The 11,037-nt window shown below is 31.1% G+C and overlaps 2 protein-coding genes across 2 annotated transcripts; both read right to left on the bottom strand.

Moving 5' to 3' along the window:
- Positions 1-1,235: 1,235 nt before the first annotated feature.
- On the bottom strand, positions 1,236-8,055 carry LOC123226815 (receptor kinase-like protein Xa21). The gene is made up of 4 exons (XM_044651331.1): positions 7,377-8,055; positions 6,869-7,090; positions 1,863-1,902; positions 1,236-1,638 (listed from the first exon to the last, which is right to left on the bottom strand). Exons 1-4 carry the CDS (start codon positions 8,053-8,055, stop codon positions 1,236-1,238), a joined length of 1,344 nt encoding a protein of 447 aa, XP_044507266.1.
- Positions 6,882-9,245, bottom strand: LOC123226814 (putative receptor-like protein kinase At3g47110). The gene is made up of 3 exons (XM_044651330.1): positions 8,553-9,245; positions 7,377-8,517; positions 6,882-7,090 (listed from the first exon to the last, which is right to left on the bottom strand). Exons 1-2 carry the CDS (start codon positions 9,243-9,245, stop codon positions 8,107-8,109), a joined length of 1,104 nt encoding a protein of 367 aa, XP_044507265.1. The 3' UTR covers positions 6,882-7,090; positions 7,377-8,106.
- Between the last annotated feature and the right edge of the window lie 1,792 nt (positions 9,246-11,037).

Raw genomic sequence — 11,037 nt, 5'->3', positions numbered from 1 at the left:
CTACTAACCATGACTTTGCTGCACTAAATGTCAACATCTCATAGTCAGGGTGGAGCTTAAAAGAAAAGAGACTATATGTTCCAAAGAAGTGCTATTGCCATGAACCAAGAAAATTAATTAATAAAAGTAAGCCAACTACTGCAAAATTGAACAAGACTTATAACAACAGGAAGACAGCAACCTCTAGTTTAAAAAAATTGGTATCATGATCAACGAAATCTGGCCATTAATTATTAGCAGTGTAGCAGACTAGACATTCCGTGGATATTGACTAGTTAAAAAATCAAAGGCTTGCAAAATTGAGAATGATTACCTTGATGTTCGCCAAAAGATTGCACATCCATCAATGGCATTTCCAGTTCGCATCTATAGAAAACTAAAACAAAGTTACACTCTGACTCTCGACAAAATAAAATATTTTTTCTAGTCTTTAAAACATCTAACTGTTATGATTAATGTCTAAGCTAGTTGAAAATGAGAGTATCAAATTCCCCAACTCTGACTCTAGATCTTCTGGGTTAGAAAACATAAGAAAATAAGGCAAAGATTGCATTTCAAAACTCGCTTTCCAAATGACACTATATCCTCTAATCCTCAACTCTGACTCTAAATCTTGAAATTTGTCAACCTTCTGAAAAAAAAGGAATTACAAATTGCTCATTATTAAAAAGGATAACATATTTACACATATTTGAAACAAAATGCAACCAATAAATTATGCAGAATCAAAATCATTAAGCATTAACAACTTCAATAATTCAAAGTTCGTAAATCTACAACAGAACAAAGAAAATTGCCAAAACAAAAAGAAAAGCATAAGAGAATAGAAAAAGAGGTCTTCATGAAGTAGCAGGTTGAAAACCTGAAAACACATAATGTCAGCCGATTATAATCCAAGTTCAAATATTATGCTTCTCTTCCTCCACTCCCAGTCTACCATGTGACGCGGTATGTGATAGTAAAGTTTGCCCCGGTGATCAATAGAAATGTAGTCGGCCAGTAAATTATATGAGGGAATTATAAACTGTTCTGTCAAGCAAACGAACAAACTAACAAAGGCAGACCAACAACTGGCTTTACTTTTGAAATGAACCATTAACACACTGAAAAAAAAAAATCATCTTTTGCACTAAGCTAAACGGTGTAAAATTTGAAGTTTGAACAAAAACATGCAAATTTATTTTTTCCCAAATTCAACATACGACAATGACAAAGCAAGAAGAAAATTACCAGAATTAGGTGGCGGCGGCACCTTGGCATACTCCCACGTCCGATAATCCAATGGCTTGCGACGGTGGGTCTGCACTGCTTTCTGGGTCGTCTGTGTCGTTGCAACGTAAATCTGAGCGTGATATATTAGCTTTCGCACCCGCTCTGATTGTAATGGTATTACGAAAGCGGTCGGGTCGTACCAGGGGTCTAAAGAACCTCACTTGAAGCTCAGCACCGGTGTTGTTTTCGAAAGTGGTAAGGCTTGCACCCATGGCTATGTTATCACACATGATAATATTAGGAGTTTTGCTTGGTTTCTTTATAGGCTTGCATAAACACGACGATACAGTTAGGAAAACCCTGAAATATCCCTTACATTCTCCAATGGACTCAGCTACCTCCCTTAATTGATGGATTTGAGGGTAACTGAGACAATTACAAAATATGAAAGGGGTGTACAGGAAGGTTCTCCGAAGCTTGGGCATGTGAAGATTACTGTTCTACGTCTTTCTTTTCAAAACTACTACTCTCTGATAGGAAGAATTCTCAACATGTTGAAGAAGGATTAAATTTTAACTGAATTAAAAATAAAATAATATGTAATTATATAATAATACATTTGTGAATTGTATGAAACTCAGAAGTCATACCTGTAATCACTAGCAAGGCGCAAGCCAGATTTTGGGAATACTGCATCATATATATTACTTAACAGATACTATGCTTAATGATTGAATTATCCTAAGCTTCCACTAGTTTAATAATATTAATTTTATCATACAATATGTGTCATTACCAAGACAATATGGGGCCGTCCGCCACATGATTTACAAGGAGGATTTAGGGATAAAAGTAAAAGGCCAAAAGTCTTGTTCCCACCCAAAGTTCGGTGTAATGTCACACTCCTATAATTTCTAACTTTGAAAAACCTAAACTCTCATTTATGAATAAAATTTCATTAAAATCTTCAAATAAAATTAAGGACAAAATTATCATTTAATAAGAAAATTTAAAAAATTAAAATTTTATCACATTTTCACCCTGAATTTGAAAACTAACAATTTTCTTCCACTCAAAGTTGGAAAAGTACTAATTTCCCATTTTTCGATGACAAAATCCACTTTGACAACTTTCTCCGAGATTGGCCATCTTTCTCTAGTGTGCATTGTCACTCTCGACAAGAAAAGGACTGATGAAATCAATTAAATCTTGTAGGACAAAAACGAATATTAGTCGAAAGTCTAGGAATCTCGTTCATCTTCGACCACTATCGAGAGACTTCTCAGTAGACCTCATACATAGTTAGCAAACTAAAATGAAATGAGTGATGGAGAGGGTTCATTGTTGAACGATGGAAAGGGCAACAGATCGAATCAATGATGAACCCATCTTTGATTTTTTTGATCTGTTGAGAATTGAATGAAAATTAAGATGCCAATGAACGACAAAAAGAGCGTCGATAGGGAGAGACTGAGCCAATCTTTGCTAGAGAGATGAAGATGTGAATGGATTTTGGTCATTGGTGGAGATGAAGATAAAAAGAAAACCCTAGTGGAGAAGAGGTAATTTTTCAAAACTTTAGTTTTTGAAAAAATTTGTTATTTTTTAAAACTAAGGGGGTGAAAATGAGATAAATTTTATTTTAATATTATTTATTAAATGATATTTTTACTCTTATTATTGATAGAAAATTTTAACAGAATTTGGATGATAGGCGGTGATGACTTTCTTCACCTTCAAGCCTTGCCTTGACTTTCGAGTGTTTTTGTCAATATTTAAAAAAGGGCAAAAGGACTAACTACCACCTAAATTTTAGTCTAATTTCAAAATCATACCCATGATAGATGAAAAATTCAAACACCAATCCATTGACTAATTGCCATCCAAATTTTCAGTTAGAGGTAGAGATAAAATTGTTATTTTGCCCATAAACCCTAAGACCTTAAAATTTATATCATTCCCTCCCCCCCCCCCAGGTTTTAAAAACAAAGAGTCATTCTTCGTCGTCACATCTAGACAACGTAACGAAGGATGATGAAGTGTTATTCTTCGTCTCTTCTTTTCGGTCTAGACAATGAAGGGTCGTTCATCATTTGAGAAGATTTTCGCTTCTTCCCGATCATTGGTCAGTTTCCTAAGGCATCCACATGAAACCTGGAAAGGGGGGAAAGTGAATTTTACAAAGTTTAATAATGGGGGGTAAATGTGAGTTTTCAAAACTAAGGGAAAAATATATAAATTTTCTCAGTTTTAGGATTTATAGGTAAAATAATGATCTTACCTCTGTTTCTAATTGAAAATTTGGATAACAGTTAGCCTATAGATAGATATTTGAGTTTTTTATTTGTCATGTATATGATTTTAAATTTAGACTAAAACTTAAGTAGGAAATTGTCCTTTTCCCTTAAAAAAAATTGTTCATTCGAGAGCTTTTTTTTTTTTTAAATTTCATTTGTGTCAAGCTACTTTTAAATTTTAATTAAATCACATATGCTTGACCGATTAGAGATCGAAGTCATGTCTATTGAGAATAATTACCTTGATGTTACCCCAAAGATTGCACATTCATTCTCGGTTGACATTTGAAAACTGAAAGAAGACGGTGCTAAAGATGCGAGATTGGTGGAGAGTTTAAGTTTAAGTTTTATGTGGTGTATTAAAATAATATTTTAGATTTATTTATTTTAATAATTATAAAATTTTATGTTTTATCAATTCAATATAATTAATTAAATTTAAAAAAAAAAGATTTAACTCAAATGAAAATTCTTGATAAAAAAATATTGGAGAGATAATTTGAGTAGAAAAAAAAGGGAATTTCCAAATATAAAAGTTAGATAATATATCAAGATTAAACTATTTATTTGGTTTTGTCAACTCTAAACGAAGGATGTGTTTTGTTTAGGTAATCTTTAATTACCAAAAATAAAATATTATCACAAGATAGATTATATTGAAGATTATTAGGTATAAATAATTACTATATTTGATAAAAATTGATAGATATAAATAATATGAATAATTATTGTATTTGGTTATATAATTATATTTAATAGAATTTTTTAATAAATAATTAGACGTATAATTTTGTTTTTTATATTTATATTATGTTTTAAAAAATTATAATTAAGTTAATTTTATTAAATAATATATATTTAAAAAATAAATAATTTTAATAAAGTTAAACCATATTTTTTAATTTAATTTGATTTAATTTAAAATCTAAAATAATTTGGTATGAATTGAAAATTTTTTAAATTATTTTTTTAATCTGGTTTAAAAAAATTTTGGTACCTCCACCAAACTGAATATTATACAACCCAGAGATGATCTAAATAGGCTGACATTTGTAAGAGAACAATGCAAAAGAAAAATCACGTGTTGTAATGATGAGACAGAAAAAATATTTACACAAAATTTTGAACAAAAAGAAAAAAATTAACAGGAAGATTAAACCCTAATTTGAAAGTAAAACGAAAAAGAGAGAGAAAAGCATTCTATTATTCTAGAATAAGAGACAGGAAGAATGTTATTAAAATGAGAAAAACACGTCAACTACTACAGATATTTGGGTCCTTCTAGATAAAGCAATAGAGATCACTAAAAAATTAATAATGTATTATAATATTTGTTATACTTAACGTTATAAGAATGTTTGATAGCATTTTAATTATATTATTTATATTAAACATTATGAAAAAAATAATAATAAAAATTTTTGGTGACATTTTTATTAATATATATATTAAAAGTCCTTAGCATTAACAAATTTTCTTATATTTTAACTCACTTTTCTTCATGTTATTTATAATTGCATAGCTTAGAGACGCTAGTGGATTGTGTTGGACTGATTTTAGCATGATCCATTATATGTATGGGTCATATCGGGCTCATTATCGACATAGTCATAGATCTTCATGTTGACCCAACTTGCAAAATTTTATAGACCCATGACTAAGTCCTATGGTTGTGTTGTGTCATGCTGGGTTCTTAACACCTGGACCTGTTAATTACATACAAAAAATAAGTAAAAAACAATTAATAAATTTTATTAATTTAATTTTTTTTTCAAATTAATACAATTGAGGATCGTATATTATAAATTGATTATCAAAATCACATTTTGTTTATATTTTTAAATAATATAAAATCATTTTATATTACTAATTGTAGTATCTAATTAAAAAAACTCTTTATTTTATTTGTGACTCTGTGATGAATTTATTTTCTCTAACTACCTCATTTCTTCTTGATTTATCTAATACTTGAGTTGGGATAAGTGTTTCTTATACACTCATCTATTAAGTAAAACCAAGTATCTCGCATGCGTGGTCATTCAACAGTGTGCCTTCTTGTATTTTTGCTGTATATGATACTATTACCATCCTCTTAATGTTTATTAATAACATAATTTTTATTTTTATTTTTTAATTTTGTTAATTATTATTATTTTTTAGAATATTTTGATAATGAAAAAAAATTAATATATTTTAAACTAAAAAAAGTATTCAAATAATTAAAATGACTTTGCTTTTGTACTCTTAATTAATTAAAATAACAACTACACTCCTGTAAAAGGAGAAATCAGTCCGTATTTTTCACTTTTAGGGGTTCAGGAGTTGCGTGGAATGCTAGAACAAATTCATGAGGAAGGCAGCGATATTAACGGAGAAACAAAGGGACAGAAATTATAACACCAATCAATCCAATTCTCATCAGTGTTAACAAGATTCTCATTAAGTTCTTCCATGTGCCTTTCTTTACCTGGACCACGCCTAGCCCACGATATGGTGCCAAAACACCCAATGTCATGATGTCAACCCAAATGTTCCCACCTTCCTTCCTCTCCAGCCGACATGCAATTGAACCGACACAGATATCGCTATAATATGCTGACTGAGCAAGAAAATAGTCACAAAGATGATGCATTAAAATAAACAAAAAGAATTCAAGATAGCAAATCCAATCATGCAGGCATAGATACAAATAATGTCAAAAAATGTGCTTCAAGAACCACCTACACATTATTACTTTATGATGGGCTGGTTTAAGGAGAAATCAATTGAGAGCTGCGCTCTAAAATCGATCCAATGCCAATGACAAACCATCCAATATTTTTTTTCCCAAAATTTACGCTTCAGTTGATGATTCAGATGGAAAAGTTTTTTGTGTTAGCTTTGTCGGTTGGTTTCATAGTTTGATTTTGATTTTGATTTTGGGAAGAGGAATCGTCTTCCCAGATGACGAAGATGAGATCGATCAATCTCATCTTCGTCGTCTGGGAAGATGAGTCGTCTCGTCTTCATCTGGGAAGACGATTCCTCTTCCTAGACGACGTCTCTAGACGCTAGAGGGGTTAGGGTGGAGGTGAGGCAAGTCGTTGAAGGAAGGATAGCCATCAGGAGAGAGAGACAACCAACGATGGCATCGAAGAAGGTGATCAGATTTTGAAACAAAACCCCTAAGGGAAAAATGTGATTTTTTTTAAACTTAGTTTAGGGAAGAAAAGTTAGTTTTTAAACTTTTAGGGGGGAAAATGAAATCATATTTAAGTTTATTTTTAATATTAAATATAAAATAACGATTTACCCTTAAAATTAACAGATTTAAACGATTATAGATGGGTAAATAGGATTTTCAAAGATAGATGACATACATTCTTTCTTGCTTGAGAAATGTTCATCATCCCTTATAAACAAATTTGTGTCCACTACTTGCGTCACTGTGCTGCATAATGATTCACCAACCCACCTCCTTAAGCTCATTTCTTCTGTAAACATTTCATTTGTTGGCTTCTTTTTTGTAAATGTTTCCATTAGCATGATACCATAGCTGTACACATCTCCTTTTCTAGATACTTTTCCTTCTCTTCCGTATTCTGATCATAGTAATCATGTATGTGCATTTGCATTGCCACATATTTAAACAGTAACAAATCAAAGTTTAAACAAAAAAAAATGATAACAACATGCGGAGAATATAGAGGTATTGAACTATCGCTTGTTTTTATTGAAGAAACTGAATTTTGTTTTTTTCTATTGAAAAAATCAAACTTTCAATTCCTTTAATATAAAAATCTAAGAATCAATAAGTTTTCAATTGAAAAATAAAATTCGATCAATTCAATAGAATAAGGTGATAGTTTGATATAATGAAACAATTACCTGGTGCCATATAACCAATGGTCGCAAGGGTTTTTGTTTGTGTCATGGAGTCTTCCTCACCTAAGAGCTTTGAAATGCCAAAATCACTCAAATGTGCAACCATATTTTCATCTAGTAGGACATTGCTTGGCTTTAAATCACAATGAACGATTGGGACTGAATAGCCAAAATGGAGATATTCCAAAGCTGAAGCAACATCAATCATTATATTCAATCTATGAGAAATGTCCAAAACATTGATCTTCTCATAAAACAACAATTTCCCCAGGTTCCCATTAGGCATGTATTCCATTATCAAAGATTTATATTCACCATTTGAACAGCTGCTGATGATTTTGACAAGATTTCGATGACGAAGACTTCTCATTACTTCACATTCAACTTCAAAACTTGTAAGAGCTCTTTCAAAATCCAAGTGGAATACCTTTACTGCAATCTCCATTCCCTCATCTAATCTTCCTTTGTAAACTGAACCATAACTTCCTTTGCCAAGTAGATTGTTCTCACTAAATTCATTTGTTGCCCTCATAAGTTCCAAGTAAGAAATTCTTCTCCATGTTCCTCCTGGAAAGATGTCAACATTGGTAGGTGGCCTTGTTCTCTTTTTTCGGATCATAAGAACTAGGACAACTAAAACGATTGCAATGCTTGTTGGTAGAAGAATCGACAGGAAAACCATTTTAGTCCTCAATTTTTGAGGATTGCTTTTTTTGCATGGTGGAACTTGTAGTTAAGGAGTTCCACACAATGCAAGATTCCCTATAAATGACTTAGCTGAGAAATTTTTGAAAGACCCTCCTCTGGGAATTTCGCCACTTAATTGGTTGAAAGATAAATTTAGATATTTGAGATATATGAGTGTCTCCAAAGACTTGGGAATCAATCCAGAAAGGTTGTTTCTAGATAAATCTAAAAGTTCCAGGCTTTTCATGTTGCCAAATGTTTCAGGAATGGAGCCTTCTAATTTGTTGTACTCTAAGGAGAGAGATTGCAGATTTTCTAGGCTTCCAATGACAATTGGAATCTCTTCTGAAAAAAGATTCCTTGACAGATTTATAGCTATGGCAACCTTAAGATTTTCGATGTCTAATGGAAGAAATCCATCCAGAAAATTTGATGACAAATCTAAGTACAAGAGATCCTTAAGATTCACAACATTGATGGTATAGAAAAAGTTAACCTGTTTGAACTTAAAGACAATATTCTCAGTGTAGTGAGATTGCCAATACATGCAGGTATGGCTCCATAGAAATTGTTTCCACTCAAATTCAACTCATTCAACACATTTAAATGACAAAATACATCTGGGATGAGTACTTCAAATTTATTATTTTGAAGATACAAACCTTGGAGGCTCTGCAATCCATCCATGGTAACTGGAACTGGTCCAGTTAATTCATTATCTTGTAATTGTAGTTTTAGCAATTTTTTCAAGTTTCCAATTTCTTTGGGAATTTTGCCACCAATGTTGCAACCATTTATGTAAAATTTTTTCAAAGAAATAGAAAGATTCCCTATGGAACCTGGAAGGACGCTATTTATTGGATTTTGGTCTAATGCTAGAGCTCTTAAACTCTTGCAATTTGTCAAATTGGAAATAAAGCTCAAATCAGGAGTAGATATGAGGTAATTATCTCCTAAATCTAGTATCTCAAGGTTTTTTAAATTGCCAAATGTATTAGGAATGAAGCCTGAGAATGAGTTAGATGAGATATCTATCCAGGAGAGCTTGGAAGCATTGGTGATGAAATTGGGAAACAGCCCACTAGAATTATTCCTCCACAAGTAAAGACCTTTAAGGTTTGGAAAGTCTGCAACTGATGGAAGAATTCCAGAGAGTTGATTGCCATATAATGAAAGTCCTTGCATTGTTGAAATGTTGAATACAGTAGCTGGGACAGAGCCAACTAGCTGGTTATGTGCAAGTACCAAGTGCTCAAGATTGTGAAGATTTCCAATTTCATATGGTATCTCACCTAAAAGTATGATAGCTCAATTTGTAAATCGAATTATTTTAACATCATAATATTTTCAGCTTTAAACACAAAGTTCATTATGATTTTGCACATCTTGACAACTTTTTAATTGACAAATTATTTAATTAATCTTATCTTAACATCTGCAAATGATCTAAGATGCTTATACATATCAAACAACTCCTTTATGTTTCAGTAATATGAGATATAATTAGAAGTGTTACATTTATAACAAAATGAAATAAATTTATAATAACATGAAAGTTTTGAGAGAGTTTTATTATTTACCTGTTAATTTGTTCCAACTTAGATATAGATCCTTGATTAATGTCCAGTTCCCAATTTCTCTCGGAATATGTACTTGCAATTGGTTGTTCGACAACAGAAGAAAACGAAGCATTCCACATAGCCCCAAGCTGTTTGGAATAGTTCCTATTAAGTTACTATTTACCAGAGATAATACCTCCAGCTTTGCAAGATTGCCAAGCTTTGTTGGAATTTCTCCTACAAAATCATTATAAATAAGCAATATATCCTAGCTAGTAAATACAAAATGGGAAAAAAATTATATGTAAATTATATGGTTATAATACGACGAATAATGAAACATACATTTATAAAAAAGGGCCCTTAAAATTTGTATGCGAGAAAAGTATGGAACGTGTATATATTGGTTTAATACGACACATCGTTAATAATATGTTTTTAAAAATACGACAATATCATAATAATTTTAATATTTTTCATGAATCTCTTATTGAAAATCAATATAATAATTCAAATGTAAAGTATTTAATTAACTATTAAATCTAATATGATATGATACATGATAAAAAATTTTTGTACAATAATTAATGTATCATTTAATTGGAAAAAGTAAATAAATTAATTAGCTTGGATCTCAGACTTCAAATTAGAGTGAATTTTTGTGTAGGCCATAGGGAAAGAAAATATAAAATTAGGGTTGGGAATTAAAAAAGAAATGTTGTTGGATTATTTTTAAATGGCAGTGGTATTTTCATAAATATTTGAAAATGAAAGGGACAATTTTGTATTTTAAATTTAGCTAAAAATTAAAAATTACGGTAAAAACATAGCAAATGTAATATACAACATATAATTCACTTTGATACGAGAAGATCATAAAATACATGTTTAATATATTATGGGTTTAAAATTTTTTTTAAACTTGTTTAATATACAAATAATATGAAAACAAGAATAATATGTGAATAATATATGTGTTTACTGTCTAGGCAATATATTATTGAATGACAAGGAATATAAAAAGAATATCAGTAACAACAACTAAAACAAAGCTTCATATAACATACCTTGGAGTTCGTTGAATCCAAGAAGGATCTCTCTAAGTTGAGTCAAGTTTCCAATTTCTTTCGGAATGGCTCCTATGAAATTATTGTGTGACAAGGATAAGTGTTGCAAGCTTCTGCATTTTGATAAGGTCGATGGTATTTTTCCTTCAAACATGTTAAAACGCAAATAAAGCAGTTGCAAATTGGGAATATCAAAAATGCTTGCAGGGAGTTCACTTGATAAGCTGTTATTACTCAAAACAAGGTATTTCAGTCGACGTAACTGAATGATTCCTCAGGGAGAGAGCCATAAAAGCTGTTGTTTGTGATGTCTAGCCTTGCAAGGAAAGATAAATTTCCCAGTTGAGGAGG

The sequence above is a fragment of the Mangifera indica genome, chromosome 10 (genome assembly GCF_011075055.1).
Source record: "Mangifera indica cultivar Alphonso chromosome 10, CATAS_Mindica_2.1, whole genome shotgun sequence".
Taxonomy (NCBI): Eukaryota; Viridiplantae; Streptophyta; class Magnoliopsida; order Sapindales; family Anacardiaceae; genus Mangifera; species Mangifera indica.
This window is presented reverse-complemented; position numbering and strand designations above follow the sequence as displayed.

Excerpts from the sequence above, each read along its gene's own strand:
- LOC123226814 (XM_044651330.1), bottom strand. The coding sequence starts at position 9,245 with ATGCAAGGACTTTCATTATATGGCAATCAACTCTCTGGAATTCTTCCA. Across the intron at positions 8,518-8,552 it reads CTTTAAGTTCAAACAGGTTA|GATCTCTTGTACTTAGATTT; the intron begins ACTTTTTCTATA and ends GTGAATCTTAAG.
- LOC123226815 (XM_044651331.1), bottom strand. The coding sequence starts at position 8,055 with ATGGTTTTCCTGTCGATTCTTCTACCAACAAGCATTGCAATCGTTTTA. Across the intron at positions 7,091-7,376 it reads CATTGGTTATATGGCACCAG|AATACGGAAGAGAAGGAAAA; the intron begins GTAATTGTTTCA and ends TACTATGATCAG. Across the intron at positions 1,639-1,862 it reads CGCCTTGCTAGTGATTACAG|TTACCCTCAAATCCATCAAT; the intron begins GTATGACTTCTG and ends TAATTGTCTCAG.